At 41.7% G+C, this 17,810-nt stretch overlaps 1 protein-coding gene across 1 annotated transcript in view; it reads right to left on the bottom strand.

Moving 5' to 3' along the window:
• The window catches only part of RASEF (RAS and EF-hand domain containing), a 65,501-nt gene that overhangs the window by 7,550 nt on the left and 40,141 nt on the right, over positions 1–17,810 (bottom strand). The window contains exons 7-15 of the mRNA XM_012640027.1: positions 17,165–17,233; positions 15,474–15,558; positions 14,421–14,509; positions 11,408–11,645; positions 10,969–11,106; positions 10,706–10,853; positions 8,598–8,679; positions 6,979–7,093; positions 2,158–2,277 (exon numbers count right to left, since the gene is read on the bottom strand). Of these exons, the coding sequence (XP_012495481.1) occupies positions 2,158–2,277; positions 6,979–7,093; positions 8,598–8,679; positions 10,706–10,853; positions 10,969–11,106; positions 11,408–11,645; positions 14,421–14,509; positions 15,474–15,558; positions 17,165–17,233 (1,084 nt within the window). The remainder of the gene's footprint in view (positions 1–2,157; positions 2,278–6,978; positions 7,094–8,597; positions 8,680–10,705; positions 10,854–10,968; positions 11,107–11,407; positions 11,646–14,420; positions 14,510–15,473; positions 15,559–17,164; positions 17,234–17,810) is intronic.

Consider the following 17,810-nt stretch of genomic DNA (forward strand, 5'->3'; position numbering starts at 1 on the left):
GAGATTTTTTACTTTGCATTAAAAAAAACACAAAATTTCATGTTTTATGGTTTTTATTTCTGTCAGTCACATGCCGCCAAATGTTTGCTATCAAATAATCTGAGAGACATAAAAATCATAGCTGAAAGGTACCACTAAGGAAAGCATGCTTCCTTTGGGCCAGCAGCTAACACACGTTCTCCTTCACACTATCACCTTGAACCGCCAGGATCCAGCATCCTCTGTGTTGCTAAAACTGTTGGACTTTTCTAGTCGTCTATTATTTCACCTCCCCGTGGTTATAAATATGATAATTGATCATGTCACTCTCCCCTTCGAACCTTTCAATGCCTCCCATTCCTCTTCAGGTAACGTGCAAATGCTTTTCCATGGCCGACAAGGCCCAGCCTGACATGGCTCCGGCCAGGCTCCCAGCCTCACCTCCCCCCACTGCCTCCCTGTCAGTCACCAAGCTTCAGTAGCCCAGGCCTTCCTGTTTCCCCAGTGTCCCCCAATCCCCTCCCACCACAGGACCTTTGCACTTGGTCTTCCCATTTCTTAAGTTCACCTCAACCCCCTCCACCCCTACGCCAGTCTGACTCCTACCTACTTTTTGAATTTTTAAGATAATCCTTCCTTAAAGTTAAGATTAAGTCTCTTCTAACCCTGAAACGTCTGCTAGGACTTCCTGTCATAAAACCTCTGTATTCTTCCTGTACAGCACTTGCCACAGCTGTAATTGCTCAAGTTATTTTTGTGTGTTGCTGTCTGATAAGCAGGAGACTTTTTCTCTTACTAAAGAACTGAGTGTTCTGTGGGCCTGGGTTAGATGGTCCCATGTACGACAAGGAGAGGCTGTGATGGTTGCTCTGGAGCAGGGACAGAGAGAATAGCTAGACATCAGGGAAAGACTCCATGAGCCTCAAATCCACAGAAAATCTACAGAAATCAAAAAGCAAATATATTTCTAGTAGAAACAGCACTGCTGCTGGCTTCTGTCTGCAGGAAGTTATGGGGTGAAACGGAGACTGATCCTGAGGATGAGGATGCAAGAGGGTAGAGGTCATGAGATGCACAAGGAAGCAAATCTTGGGAACGCCGAGAAATCACGGAGAGGGAATACAACTGGCAGGTGGCCAAGAACGACTAGACTCCAAGGGGCTGTCCCAAGGGGACAGTTTGCACGTGGCTTAGAGGAGTTTGACATCTGTCTCCCCCAGACAGAAAACCAAGCAAGGGCGAGGGACGTCTGTTTTGTCCTCTGCTTTGCCCAGCACATAATAAAGTATCTGTCACATGGTGGATACAAGTAAATTATGTGTCAAGCGAATCTCCCCTGCATTTCACTGCCTAGTTTTGACCTTTATCACATTTGGTTTACAGTTCTCAAATTTAAAACAAGAAGGATTTTTCTCATTTACGGTAGTAAAATTGAAACTTCTTTTTAAAGTTCACATGCTTTCCTGGTGCTGATGATGACAGACAACAACACTGACATCCAGTCAGACTGCTACACTGTGAACTTATTTGGTCCCACGTGCACCTGGTTCCTTGCACAGGTAAGACACATCACAGAGGGCCGCACAGCATTCTGGCAAGATGACAGATGACAGTAACGGGAGAATAAATACTGTCCATGGTCATATTCTGAATGTGTTTATTGCTGTATACAAATCCATGACCCCAATAATTTTAGACTATTCCAACCAGGCACAAAGAAGTCTTCAATTCCCTTCCACCCAGGTGAGACACTGCACCATCTCCTGTCCCTTGGCATTGTAACCCTCTGGAACCAAACCCATCTTTTCAAAACAGGACACCCATTCTTTACCTGGATTCCAGGACTAGAGAGGGATTCCAGGAACTAGGTGAGAGTCAGGAGATAGAAGATGAGTTTATTTGACTCTTTTTTTGTCAGTGATACTTAGTGGGGGAAAATTATCATGTGATTGTTTTACCTTCATGGGGCATTGAATCCTCAGCATAATTACTTGCGCTCACGAACGGAAGTGAATCATGGAAGGAGGACTGTGGAAGAAGGACTGATACCCCATCAAACAGGGTAGAGGTTTATCAAAGAACCTCCTAAGCAAAGGTAGACAAAAGTGAAAGGCCACAGACTCTGAACCCATTGTATTCCTACGTTCTCTTCCGACTTAGACCCACACTCACTCTTACCATGGCCAATTTTTCTCCAAAGAATCCTGGGACACATTTTTGTCCCTCTGCAGTAGCAGTGTCACGAAGATCAGCCTTGTTTCCCACCAACATGATAGGAATAGTCGCATGGCTTGCATCCTACCGTGAAGAAAAAAAATGGGCAAATATCAAACACCGGACAGATTATGATGACGATGATAATAGCAACAACAGCTGCAGCAGCAGAATTTTCCCACTGCCCCTTGTGTGCCAAACAATGTACAGATGCTATCTTTAAACCTCAAAATACCTCTCAAAACAGCCATACTTTTTCCCAATGACAGGTGAGAAAACTGAAATTCAGAGTGGTTAAATAAGAACATGTAAGGACCACGGCCTGGGTCTAAAGTAACTCCATAATCTTTGCCACCATACAACACTCCACCCTTAGGTTAACGAAGAGGGTAAAAGGCATTGGGATTAATCAGTTCTGCAGCAAAGGAAACATACATCTGCTAATTTCTTACCTCCAGCACACAGAGCACTACAAACCGATACAACCCAAGAGGCATGACCACAGAAGGATATTTGGCTGTGATGCCCATATAATTTTCTACAACTTTCACGTCGAACAACAGTGATTATAAGTCAAGTTCACTATCTCAGGTACGAAAAACACAAGTAATTCTTCTGTTACAATGGGACAAAAGTGGAGTTTGAAAGTTCCATACTCACTGCTCTCCGATTTACAACAAAAGCAAAACACAAAAGTCCTGAAGGTCAACATTTTTCTTATAAAGAGCCAATTATCTATCATTCAAAATAGTAGATTCTAAGGACGATGCTCCCACATCAGCGTATGTGAAGTGTCACAGTGGAGCTCCGGGAACGTAAGATGTGAGTGGCAGAGCTGAGGCAGCCAGGTTTCTGCCTCAGTTTCCCTATCTGTAAAAGGGAGGGCTTAACGAGGGCACAGCCCACCTCAGCAGGCTGTGATGACAGTCAAAGAAGATAACCTGACCAAGCACAGAAACACAGGTTTCTGGGTCTTCAACAAGAGACGCGGCCGCCCTGACAAAACCACGTGGAGATTCCTCCTGGCAGTGACTCGAGTGGGTGCTCATTTGGTTCGCTGCTATACCTAGTACAGGATCAAGAAATGAGCTTTAAAATGAAATCATGTTTGACTTTCCTTCTCTTCAGACAACTTTCCTTTGACCGAAGGTACCAGAGTGAGATAAAAGCAAAGGGGAGAAGGGAATGGAAGTCCCTCTCTGACACCAGCTGCCTCACCCATTCGTGTGCTCTTAATTAATTGTTTCTTGGTGATCACCTGAGGATGATGTCAAGGGGCATTATTTGGAAATTACTAGTCAAATATTCATTTAAGTAAGCTAAGAACGTGGACAGCTAAATGACTTCCCAAAGTCATACAGGTAACTACCGACACGTCCTTCAAGTCTTGACTGAAACCTCTCCTTCACAGTGAGGCCACCTTGATCGCACCAACGAGAACTGTGGACCACGCTCTCATCGCAAGGCCTTTAACCTGCTCTCTTTTTGCTTCTATAACATCATCACTTTCTAGCATATTAGTTCTTTTTTTCTGTTTGTTGCTTTTCATATGTCCACCTCCACCCTACCCCAAACCCCCCAGAATAAGGGCTCCACAAGGATAGAGCTTTGTTTTATTAACAGATATATCCCAAGAACCTAGAATGGTTCGTGTACACAAAGAAGATGATCAAAAAATGTTTGTGAAAGTGTGAAAGTCAGGAAGAGATCTCATATCCCAAGTATCTCCACCCAGCTTCTATGCAGATATTGGATCAATAAGTTCTTCATGACAGGCAAATAAATGGTCAAAATTTTATTTTAGCCATAATTCTATTACAAGATTTTATAACCCTGTGGTTTTCTACCACAGGGTATCAATTATTAATTCAGAGGGTCCATTCACCACTGAGTCCACTGCTTCTCAACCCTCCGGCCTATTCCATGACTGCAACATTCATCTCTGCCCATATTTATGGTGGCCATATAAATCGTCCCTCTAAAATACAAATTAAAACTATAATGACATAACACCTTACCCCTGTCAAATGGCCATTACTATTTTTGTGTGTGGAAAAAAAAGTGTTTTATTTATTAATTTATTTCATTTCATTTCAAAATACCAAGGAGGTACAAATGTTTTTGTTATGTGGCTTGAGTCAGGGCTACAAATGTGCCCATCCTCCAAATAGTGTTCATTGTACCTGTTAGATGGGTTTTTGTGGCCCCCTCCTCCCCTCACTCCCCTGCTTGGTTTCCAATGACTTTTACTTCCCTCTATGCACTTATATGCCCATTAGTTAGTTCTAATTTATTAGAGAGTACATATGGTGTTTGTTTTTCTACAAAATGGCCATTATTAAAAAGTCAAAAAACAACAGATGCTGGCATGGATGTGGTGAAAAAGGAACGCTTATACAGTGTTGGTAGGACCGCAAACTAGTGCAACCTCTATGGAAAACAGTACTGATTCCTGAAAGAATTAAAAGGAGACCTACCATTCAATCCAGCAATCCCACTGCTGAGTGTCTACCCAAAGGAAAAGAAGTCATTTTATCAAAAAGACACCTGCACCCGAATGTTTATCACAGCACAATTCACAATTGCAGAGATACAAAATCAACCTAGGTGCCCATCAATTCATGAGTGAATAAAGAAAATATGGTATACATATACAACAGAGTACAATTCAGCCATAAAAAGGAATGAAATAATGTCTTTTGCAGCAACTTGGATGGAACTGGAGTCCATTCTTCTAAGTGAAGTGTCTCAGGAATGGAAAAATAAACACCACATGTTCTCACTAATAAGGAGGAGCTAAACTATGGGCACACATGGGCACAAAGAAAACTAAGAAGGGGGGAGGAAAGGGGGAGGAATAAAAACTTACCTATTGGGTACAATGAACACTGTCCAGGTGACAGACACACTGAAAGCCCTGACTTCTGCACTATATAGTGTATCCATGTAACAAAAACATTTGTTCCCACTTAATATTTTGAAATAAAATAAACAAAAACACAAAATAACTCTAAATTAATTAATTGATTGGCCCTCTAGGACAATTCAATGTTCAAATTAGCAACAGTGAACCATGGAGAAATTTCATTGTGCCCTTTTCCTAAGGTGAAAGTTGAATACCACATGGTATCTAATTTTTTCCCCCGAAACAAATTTCAGAGTTCACCTTGTCTATAGTTTTCTTCCTTCTCAGCCGCTATGAAAAGGATGGCTGAAAATGTTATTCAGCACACGCAGGAAATGGCAGCAGTGGGCCACTCCACTTACAGGCCATTCCACTGCGGCTAACCTTGCCTTTTGTGCTTCCTTTTCTTGAGCATAATCGAAAGATTTAAAGTGAAGACTAAGTCCAAAATGTCAACAATAAAGTGTTTGTCTATAGATTCTAAATACCGGTGTATATGAGTTAAACGGGATTATCCGTTATTCTCTAGACACATTGTTGTATCCCAGGGAGCTCCATCTGCTCCCTTGAGTAGCTGCCGCTCCTCTATGCACGACTGTCCCTGGGAATTCCTTTCTGGGCATCAAAGTCTTCTTCTTCTAGGAATCTACTGCTCACTCTGGTGCTTTATCAAAGTAGCAGCCGGTGTTGGATCAGGAGGTCTGATTTGAGCCCCCATTCTACTTCATATCACTAAATAAATACAAGCAAGTGCCACATACTTTCTATGCCTCAGGTTTCTCATAAAAAGTGAGAATAACATTTCTTACTTCCTTTCGTAGATGTTAGAGAGATGAATATAACATGTGGAAAATTTTCTGAAGTAAAAATGTTACATAGATGTGAACGCACTTTCATTGCATTTATAATCATTTTAAGTCATGATATTTTGGTAGAAAAAAGTGCATATTTATTTATCATTGTGGAATTCCTAATGCCATTGCAATCAGTCATTTCTCACATTACTTCTTTAGTTAGAAAAGAGAACATTAATGCCAGAGGCTAACTTGAGATCAGACAGCAATCGGTTCTCTGTTTAGCCGCTAATGCAATTTAATGCCTGTTTGAAATTACAGATAATAAACTTACTTGAAAAGTTGTATTAGTTTATTTTTCAAGAGTGTGCTGAACCATAGGTTGAACTGTAGTGTTATGTTGATTAATAACGTTGACAGCACCCTAAATGTGGCCAAAGTCATTTCCTACTTTTAAAACTTAGTTACCATGAAACAAGAGGATATGAAAGCTCCTCAGATGAAAGACACCATCCCATTTAACCAAAGACAGCATACACTCTGCCCTACATGTTTAAAATACCAACTGGTATTTCAGTAGTACCTTGAGATGTCTGAAGACCCCAAACCACAGCCAGAATGAGGCTGAGAAGACAGCTGCCACAGAACGTGGACTTCAGCACATGCTCACACCCAGCTGGTGTTTTGCCTGTACTTCTCACACATGGAAGCCCCTACACACCCAACCACGCCACCTCCTTGTTTGTAAGAGCTGCTTCTTCTTAGGTTGCCTGAATTTTGCTTTGCTTACATGGGGTTCTGATTTTATCTATACGAAAACCTGGAAGTTGTATTCCCAGAAGTTCCCTTTGGTTGTGTCCTTGGCTTCACAGAAACTTGCCGAGGAAGTTTTTCCTCTTCCAACTCCGAGGAAGAGACCATGCTGCCAGTTCTGCCTCCAGCATCGAAGTCTTCCTGACAGGAGACGCCACTGGATCAATGGCTTCTAATCAAGTTCACTCCAACAAAGAAGAGCAACAGCATTTTCTAAGACAGCCTATATAACTCCCTCGTGCAATTTTCTGTTTCTCCATTTTGATTTCTTACCTCAATCATATCTACCCATTCTCGTACGTTCAGGAAGCTTTTCTCACATGTAACATCATACAGCAGCAAAACACCATCTGCTCTTCTGAAGTAAGACTTGGCAATACTTCTGAATCTGGGAAAGAGAAATGTACATAATCAGTCATTTTGTGCTGCCTCATCCTTCTTCTCTTTTATGCTCATTTTTTTCCTCATCTTCTAAAATCAGCCCCAATTGAGACGAATCTAACTATAACATATTACCGTGAAATAGCCATCTCCAAGGCCTCGAATGACCTGGTGAAAGGTAACAGGATGAGAATCTGGCTGACTTAGAAAAGCCATTCATTTTACGTCCCAAACAATCCCAAGAAAGTCTACCCACCCCAAAGCATAACCAGGACAAGGTTGAGAGCATCATTTCTAAAAATCTCAACCTCAGCAACAAACTACCAGAACCCCCATGTGGGATGCAGGCAGAGGCGGCTAGAAGGAGGTATAGACTAGAGAAAAAACTACTTGGGGGTAGCAGGAAGGGAGTGTTGCACGTGTGTGGAAGAACTGGCCGTGCAGCACAGCACAGCATGCCAGAGCTTTACACACATGGGGGTGGGAGGATCCACGGGGAAAAGCACACTTCAACGCACATATCCAATCTCTAAACCAAGTTCGATATCATGTAAGTATTTTAAATAGGGCCATGTCAACCACGAATATTTTTAACATGTTGAAACTCCCCCAGCCTGAGCAAGAGCGAGACCCCGTCTCTACTAAAAATAGAAAGAAAGCAATTAGCTGGACAACTAAAAATATATATAGAAAAAATTAGCCGGGCATGGTGGCGCATGCCTGTAGTCCCAGCTACTCAGGAGGCTGAGGCAGGAGGATCGCTTGAGCCCAGGAGTTTGAGGTTGCTGTGAGCTAGGCTGACACCACAGCACGCTAGCACGGGCAACAGAGTGAGACTCTGTCTCAAAAAAATAAATAAATAAATAAAAATAAATTAAAAAATAAAGAAAGAAAAAAGAAACTCCCAGTCTGCTAGAGAATATGAGCTCCATGAGAGCAGGTATTTGTGTCTGTTCCCAGTTCAATCTTAGCATGCTAAACAGTGCCCGGTACAGAGGCAGGCACTCCACACTTATGTGTTAAACAACTGAATAGGTTCTGTCTCCAGAGTTAGACAAGATTAAAACCTATGCTTAATGCTCTGGTTATCGGCAATGGATGCAAGATAAGGTACCATCACCGGATGTGCATCTGCTACTTAGTTTGTACCTCTTTTTGAACCAAAGAGAGCTGACTGGTTCTCCCGTCCATCATTTATGGTTCCACAGCCAAGTAACTCCTTACACTGTCAGTGCATTCGGGAGTGTTTTGTCTCTCTCATTAGGAAAGGCCGTTCTCTTTGTCCCAACTAAACATCAGCTCAAAGGAAGCTTAAAGACCTTCTCCTCATACAACCCATAGACAAATGAAGGAGGAGAGGATGTGGGAAAACATAGCGTTCTTAAAATGATGATTATCTGTATAATTATAAAGCATGTTTTAATTTTATGAGTATAAAGAGCATCAACTCTCCTACAAGACTTGTCTTTGCAAACCCAAGCAGAGCTCGAAATATGATGGGAAGTACTTGCCTCTCCTGACCAGCCGTGTCCCAGAGCTGCAGAACTGTTTGCTCTCCATCCACAATGAGGGTTTTCATTTGGAAATCGACTCCTGAGAAAGAACACAAGAGTGGAGAACATGACGTAAACGATTGCATTGGCTTTTTACTTTCAAGCCCTATTTAGATGAGGCAAAAGCCAGTAAGCCCAAGCTCAGAAAGGTAGAAAGGAACGAACATGGCCTTTAAGGAGAGTTACCTTCTGGTACTAATTATAAGTCAGACCACACATGCGCATGCGGATGCACCATCTGCAGGTTGGCCAACTTGGGGATGGATTTAATCGAAGGACAAAGGAAAAATCTATGTTCTATTTTCTCAGATGATTAGATGAAGTCAGTCATATTTGTACGTGTGTGCATGTGTGTATGAGTGGACGTGCATCAATGTGCATGTGTATATGTATATGTACATACGAGGTCTGTCTGGAAAGTATCCAGCCATGTAATACAAAAAATAGATATTTATTGAATTAGATAGAAGATACAAGAAACATTTGTACATAGGACAACGACACCTCAGTCTCCTTCAAAGTAGGTGCCTTGGGACTCCATACAGTTCTCCCAGCCTCTTTTAACCTAACCCATACACATTCAACATCCTCAGGTGTTCTGCTTGTTGCAGGCCTTCCAGAACGTGGATCACTTTCAACACATTCTCCGCCATCTTTCAAGCATTTGTGCCAAGCTTTTATATGAGCTGCACTCATTGCATCATCCCCAAAAGCTTTCTGAATCATCCGAATAGTTTCTGCAGAGGAATGTTCGAGCTTAAGGCAAAATTTGATGCAGATTCATTGCTCTATTCACTCAGTCATTTTAAGAGTCTCATGCCCTACCGACTGAGCTAGCCGGGCGACCACCTCACTCCGTCATTTTAAATGCGATGGCCACACAGCACACATGCTCACCCCACTACTACAGTGAAGTTGCCATTGTTCACACATGCGCATTCCAGTCTAGTCTCCTTGGCTGCCTCTGGATACATCAACGTTGGGCAAATCGTTCTTGTTATATTAACAATGGCTGGATACATTCTGGACAGACCTCGTATATGTATTTGTGTATATATGTGTTACGAGCACATGTGTGTGTAGATATGCACCTGCAGGTATATGTACATGTGTATGTATATATGGGCATATGAGTGTATGTGTACACACATACACACTCACACACACACATACATACATGCATCATGGTCTCCAGCAACCAAACCAAATACTCTAGTCTTTTTATGAATCAAACTGAAGTGAACTTTCAGCTTTGTTATCTTGAAGAGTGTATCAGAAAACCATAAATTTACAAAGACGCCCATTGTGAAGAGGGCAATCAATCTGTTCCAACATTTCTGGTTATCAAAATAAGAACGCTTTAGATGAAGAGGAAAAATAAATGATAATTTGCATATCTTCAACTCCTTTTACTGATTATTATGCAAATTTGGAAAATCAGGGTACTACTTATTCTACTTTTCTGTTATGAAGGTGGGAAGGGAGCGTGGCTTTTTGACCACAATGACAAACTGGCCATCAATGTTGTCACTTTATCAACATCAAATGACATCATATCAGAAAGGCTTTCCCTAGGCACCATGTGTAAAACCGCAACTCTCCCCAAATCCCATTTTATTAAATTCGCTTTTTGTCCATTTCCCTCCATTGGGATATAAATTCCTTGCAGGCTGGGATTTAGTTGGCTTTCATTGTTCGTCCTTAGCACCTACAACAGTATTTAGCTCTGAGCAGGACTCAGGAAATATACGCTGAATAGATGAATCTGACATCTCAGGCTTTAAACTTGGTTCAGTTCCTCCCACTGGCTAAGCAGATAGAGCTCTGTCCTTTGTCAGACTTCTCTTCCGACAGCTGAGCCTTAGCCAAAGCAGAGAAGGACCATTCACTAGTCAACGATACACACACACACACACACACACACACACACACACACACACGTATGTACACACAGAGAGAAAAAGAGATCTGTATATCTGTGTATCTATGTATATAATCCCAAAGGGGAAAAAAATTCAAGCTAAGGAAGGTCATTTTCCCGTTACTAACTGAAATAGGAGCCATACCCAGGGTGGCGCTTGTATTTCCTCGAAATTCATTCTTACAAAGTCTCATGAGGAAACTAGACTTCCCCACCGCAGCATCCCCAGCAAGCACAATCTTGTAAGCCTTCTGTGAGCCAGAAGCTTTATGGTTGTCATCCACTAGGTCTGTCTGGGGGGAAAAAGGACAGTGCGTGATAAAGGTAGTGTCACTTTCTTCCTAATAAGTAACATAGCACCGAAAATCATCAGTGTTCATGAGTAAGAGTGTCCCAGAAACTACCTACCTGGGGGGAAAGTGCCGAGATGGGCTTTCTTGATGAACTAACAATGCTGCCTTCACTAACAGAGCCTTGGGGCTTCCAGTCCAAGACAGAAGCCACCCCTTCCGAACCATATGTCTCTTCATCCCTTATATCAGGAACCTATTTTTAAAAAAAGACAGCAGTTAAAAAACAAAGTCTCTCATTACACATATATATCATAGATAAAAGAGAAGAAAAATATGCAACTGAATCTACAGTTGATGCCGTTATGGAAAAGAGTGGCCCTGAATGGCAATGTATGAGACTTTCTCTCTAACTTGGTGGAGGAAAGAACATTCTTCTGGGTATGCTTCATATGCGTGACCTTTAAAATGGATTTCCATGACAGACAAAGGGCAAAGATGGTGATAGATTTCAATCAAAGGCCAGGCCTAGGAGAGCAGTGGTTTCTGGGGCTTACATCTGTGTCTGACGCATCGCCCCCAAAGCTCTCCTGAGCCGCGTGTATCCTCTGAAATCCCCTCTGGAGCTTGTTGTATTCCACCTCTGAGTCATACTCGTTGGAATCTCTCAGAGTAGACAAGCCGCTGTCGAAGCAGCTCTCAGGCAGGCTGTCAACTTCACAGTTCATCCTCTGCATAGGATCACAGAGGGCCAAGGAGTCGCAGTCCTCATCCACATAGGCAGGGCGAAATGACCTGGTGACAGAGGAGACCACTTTACCCGAGGGCTAGCGATGCCAAAGAACGCACAGGCAGCAGACCACACGCTATTACGTGGAATTGAGGAAACTGACATTCTCACTTTTGCCAAGAGCCACGGTGTAGTTCACTATTAGGTATCACGGGAAACAAAATGTTCAAAGCAGCATCAGTTCACTCTGTGTAACAATCAAGATAAAGACCCTCAAATTGAACAGTTAATCAATGAAGCTATTTTTTTAAAATCACCCTATTTCCAGATACAAAAAGAATCAGCATGCCCAAGACATAAATGTAATCTCAAGTTGTGTGAATAGAAATGTACATACACCATGTAAGCCTTTTTACTCTAATGTGGTCAGACCACATTCTCAACAGTGTGTCCACTTCCGGGTAACATCTCTACTTACAAGGGATGCTGAAAACCCAGGCAGGAAAGACAAGCCCAGTAATGTGAGACTCAAAACCTCAGATGCGAGGAACAGTGTAGTACACTCAGCTTCAGTCTCAACGGTTTCTCTCTTCAAATACTTGACGAGCTGACACATGAAGAAGGATATATCCTCTCAGGTTGCACAAGACAACATAAGGTAAACTTTTCTGGGAATCCTATTTCTAATCGACATGGTGAAAGGTGACAGGCGATTAGAAATATGTGGTACTGGAACGTGTGGGCTGACGTATGAGATGAGTACTCTGCCACTCAGTGTTGATACACAGTCCAGAAACACCCCTACAGGAGAGGCTTCATGGGGAGATGCCTCAGATAAATGTGGAATTCCTGACTTGATGGGTTTTTCCATTTGTGACACCCTAAGATTTTATAAGTGAGGAAAAAATTAACATCTTATTCTATGTTGCTCAATTATTAAGTCTTTATTTTGAGGCAAGAATTTCATACCATATCTCAATTTATACAGCTAACTAAATATGTGTGTGGGTGTGTAAATATATTTTTGTTGTTTCATTATTTAAGAAAGTCTTCCGAAACATTTTAAGTCAATCTGTAAGGTACATAAGAAAACTGTTATAATGTGAAAACTATTTTATGTCTTCATCACTGGTCAGACCTTTTTTTAAAAAAAACCTATTTGTATTTTTGATAAGGAGCAAAGAAGTGAAATCCTGAATTGAGGGATCACCTTCATGAATATCTATCTAGACTCTGAATTAAAATGATAGGTACATATCAAACTTTCTCAAACTTAACTGAAATGCATATCTTTTTCAGAGTGAACAATTTTTACCTTCTCCAAGAATGTTTTCATTACAATTAACTGTGTAAAAATATAAAAGAAGTTTTATTTTTGGTTCAAGTTCTTACAAAAAACACAAAGCCAAATTTATAAATTAAGATCAACCAAAATTTGACTATAAATAAAAATTTTATAAAGTTAAAAATCAAATAAAGCTATAAAAACAATAAAATTAAACGTGTAACATGCTTTTATTAAGCTTTAATATTAGCATCAAGAAGAAAACAAATGTTAACATCTTGTATCAAATTAATCACCCCCTAGAAAGAACATCACTCCAGGCAACAGTGGCCTCCAGTTACAGTTCAAGATGAGCACATGAGTGCTATGTTCTTGTCATTCGCAGGGGCCAGTGATGTGAAGACTTTGTCCCTTAGCACCTTCTGTTGAGGAGCTTTTAGTTCAGTATTTATGAACCTTATGTATGGTGTCTATTCTTCAAAATGAATCATGGTAAAATTTCTGAAATAATTTTCAGTTATATACCATTCCCCCAATTTGCTCAGAATTGATCTTAAATGTTAGCCAAGAAAAAATGGCATCACACCTACACATTTTAAAAAAATCTGTATTTCTCAACTGCCTATCAGTAAGCCATTAAAATGTATTATATAACAAATCAGTAAAAAATAAAAACATTTTACACCTGGACAGAATTTTCTTAGAAATGGTCACCAATAAGCGCTGGTAACAGGCCTTCCTGGATGGCAGCTTGATCATTTGCTATCATCGGGATATTAAGTACATCATTCTTTTTACCAAAAGCACCCAAATGAAAAGGGGATGAACACGAATCAGAAAGTCACAAAGCGAGGGAGAACTGGAAACCTTTAGCTGATGCCTTTACTTCCACTTTCAAATTTTGCCATATTACAAAATTAACTCTTTCATTAGCAACACTGGACGTATACGTATATACACACATGTAATCCTTAAGTGTTTGCTACTAGGTCTAAAGCAATAACAAGCCCAATATTTTAGTTCATTTGTTTAAATACAGGGCTAAAGTTTAACTTTTGGTAAGCCTCTGTGACTCCTTCAATACAGTAGCTTATAAACATCTACTAGCCATTCTTCCACTTGTTTTGAAAGTTTCCTTTTCCTGCAACTAGCTCACGTAATACTACACTGGGCTATTAAACATTTACAGGTCATGCCAACGGTCTCAACGTCATAGACCACGTTCACTGCAACATCATATACCACAACTCCACTGGTTTCCCTGAAACGTCTCTTTCTGAGTCCACTTCTAAGAACCAAGACATGATGTGAGGGGTGAGGTAACTGTGAGTATATATAAAACTAAGTCATGACATCTTAAGGAAATAACTTTGCCCTCCCTGAAACATTTTTACTTTTAGTTTTTACATGGTTTGCATTTCAGAACTTCAAAATAAGATGACAGAAATTAGTGACCAAAATACATTCCATTATTTTAATTCACCTCCAAGGAAATTTATTTTCCTTTTAACTTTGATGCAGAAGTCAAACAAAAAGTAAGCAGGTGTTAACATACCTGTCATAGCCTGGAGTTTGAGGAGAATGACCACTGAATTTGGGACTGCTTCTAGTGATTGTATTCCCTGGGGATATATTATTTATGCGCTGTAATATATAAGTAATTATTTGTTAGTCCATGCAAACATTTTATACCCACACAGGCAGGGACACACACACACTTTTTTTTTTTAACTGTAGCATACTATTTAACTTTGAATGTAACTAAAAGTTCAGTATGCTACAGGAGCAAATGTGAGCACGAAAATCAAGGAAAATCTGCAACAAAGATAACCGACCGTAGTACTCTCTCCTCCTGATCATATCTTAATTCCAAAGCCTACTGCACATTCCGTAAAGGAGCACTCCGGCTCCCCAGTTTGCCAGGATCCTGTGACACCAAATTTCTTGGACTTAACCTCTTCTCAAACCATAATTTGGCTTAGTGACTGACTCTTCCATATCCAAATGTGGCACTGGAATCTTATGATGGAAGCCGGTCCCCAAAAGTGGGATAAGAGGCTTTATGACAAATGCAATTTGGGGAAAGTCTTCAAGATTCCAAATGGGACTTAGCTTGTTTCTGCAGGAGGGTTTGAAATCCAAGGCCCCATTCTGGTGATCTGACCGTCATAAATAGTACTCAGTGTGTCTAAACCCACCCCTCAGCCAGACCCCCCTCTCCCTCCTCTCAATGGGGCAATATTTTATTTTTACCTCCATGGAATTTTCCACTTTTTCTTACATTACTGCTATCTATCTGTGCACATCTTGACTTCCTACTACATTATAAACTCTCCCAGGGCAAAGCTGTCACCTTATACATCTTTCTCTAGTTTCCTAGAACATCTAACAAAAGAATTGGGTTAACAGCGAGGCAATTATTTCTACAGAGGGGTAGCATAATTTTTAATTTGGAAAAATGTTATCTCCTTTTATGTTATGGCAAGAGTTTTTCATTATTGTAAGGATCTCCATGAAGTTCTTCTCTAAGAAATTACATGATTTTCATCACCTCCAAAATACTCTACCATGAAAAAGAACAAAATATAGTATCTATTATATGGCCTACCAAGGATCTGTTGAATTTGCTGTAACTGTTTTCCAGGGCACTCCTAAGGCCGTCGTTACTGTCATGCAGCTTCCGGTTAGCTGTTCTACAGAGCAAAGACACAAACAGATAAAGACAAAGACAGGGGACGTATTAGTGGGGGTCAATGTCATCACCTTCTTTTCAAGGTGTAACATTCGGAATGTGGAATAACATCACCTTTTGCAACTTTCTAGCAACTCCTTTCAAACCCCATAAACTGAGATCACGATTCACTACTGAAACTACAACAAATTAATTGATTAGTTATTGCTCTTTAAAGGTCTTGGGGCATTTTTGGAATGAATTAGCTGCGCTGTTGGAGCTCACTCTTCCCTCAGGTACCTCCACGGTTTGAGCAGGTTTCATGCATGTTTGTTACCTAAATGTCTGAACCCAGTCAGCCAGTCCACACACCCCAGGGTCAGGCACGGATGTATTAAGTTCTGCCAGTCTCACACCCCTGGCATCCTACTCGAGGCCTGGTGTACCATCACGTACCAGGTAAGCACTTGGATGGTAACCTCGGTCAGATCTGGGTCCAAATCCCAACTCGGGTACGTATTTCCATTTGATTTAACAAAAGTCAATTAAGCTGTCAGAGCTTCAGTGCTCTCTTATATAAAATGAGGATATTAACAGAGCCCCTACCTCACAGATTGGCTAATCTGCTCCTGCTTAAGGCCAGTTCATCCTTCACACCTCAGCTCAGTCCTCACTTCCTCTGGGAACACTTCCTTGACCTTCTTGGATGGGCCAGAGCTCCCTTAGGAGGCATGGACCTCCCCTTTGCCGTATCTCTCTCACTTGGCAACTCATATGTATTTCTATGATTATGGATCAGTTCCTGCCTCCTTCCCCTAGACTAGCCCTACAAGGAGTCCTCGGCTCCTGGCACACCTGACCTGTAAAAGGTGCTCACTAAAACTATGTTGAATGAATGAAAGAATGAACTCAAAAGATTATTGTCATAAAGGAACTCTACGGTTGCCACAGGTGAGAGTTAATAAGCATTTAAAAATGGTAATAAAAAAAATTGGTCAAGCCTCATTTTACCTCATTTGGTGGAACTAAAACCAGAAGAAAATACTGCATGGGTGGAAAAGAAAGAAAGGGGAGGGAGAGGCGAGGTTTGTGGGGAAGACCCTCAGAGGATGGAATCACTGCAACTTAGTTGTGACGCTGACAGAGCAAGTATCATACTTCCATCTGGGGAGAGAAAAACAACCTAAGACAAAAAAACAACCTAAGAAAAAATACACCTGTAACCATGCACAACAAATTGAGAATGAATGACTATGTGGGCAGAGCCCTGTGGCCCTCACGGACGTGAGGAGCCTGACCGACACAGTGTGCAGAGGGAGCGCAGAGGGAGCCCAGAGGTCAGGGCCATTGTTTACAGAGACTCAAAAAAGACACTGGCAGAGATCCCCTGACTTCTGAGGAGTTTTAGAGAATCATACTGTATTCCCTGCATTTGAGTCACGTCTTTAGGATTAGAAGCGTCGGAAGCAAAGCAGATACACTGAGGTATCTCCACTGCCATGGGAAGGAACATACGCCAACCTGCACACCCAGTCTTTAGATGGCAACCTGTGTTCTACGTGGTGCATGTTTTATTAACAAGAAATAAGTAAAACGTAAATGTGATGAGATTTGATTTGTGCACTTACTGGAGCATTTCGATTTGCCTCTCAAGACTATTTCGATCTTCTGTGTACTCTCGGATTATTTCCAGATCCCTGTAAGATTACATCTTATGTTTGAATGAGGATTAGACGTCAGTCCTGCCTCACCTCCACCCGCCCTCCCAGAACCTCTTCCACGTTCTTCAAAGACGAGTGTCCTTGGCCGTGGCTTTCTGCCTGCTCCACGCCACTGTGGCTTTAGCAGCCTTCTTCTTCTGCAACTCCACCAACACACCCACAGCCTGTGCTGCCCCGTGCCAGCCTCTGCCCCACCGCTGACATTAGAAATCTGGAGTTTCTCCTCCTCAACTGCACCTTGGTACCCACCAGCTCTTCCATCCCTGCCCCTGCTGCCTGGCTCTGTTCTCCACGGGGACTGAACCTCTGACCAGCTCCTGAGTCCCCTCTCCCCAGCCTGTCATGCAAGCAGCGCCCTCGATCCTCTGAGCATTCTCTGCTCATTCCAAGCCTTACATAATCCCAGCTCCATCTATTTTCTCCCTTCCTGTGATTCCTTCTCCTCTCCTGGCCTCAACCCTACCCCTGCTCTCCCTCTTCTTCTCACCCTAAGCCACAGAGATACTCGCAGGACCTGGCTTGCTAGGCTTGCTAGAAACTCCCCCAGCCACCC

Source organism: Propithecus coquereli, unplaced genomic scaffold, assembly GCF_000956105.1.
Source record: "Propithecus coquereli isolate 6110/MARCELLA unplaced genomic scaffold, Pcoq_1.0 Scaffold147, whole genome shotgun sequence".
Classification (NCBI taxonomy): Eukaryota; Metazoa; Chordata; class Mammalia; order Primates; family Indriidae; genus Propithecus; species Propithecus coquereli.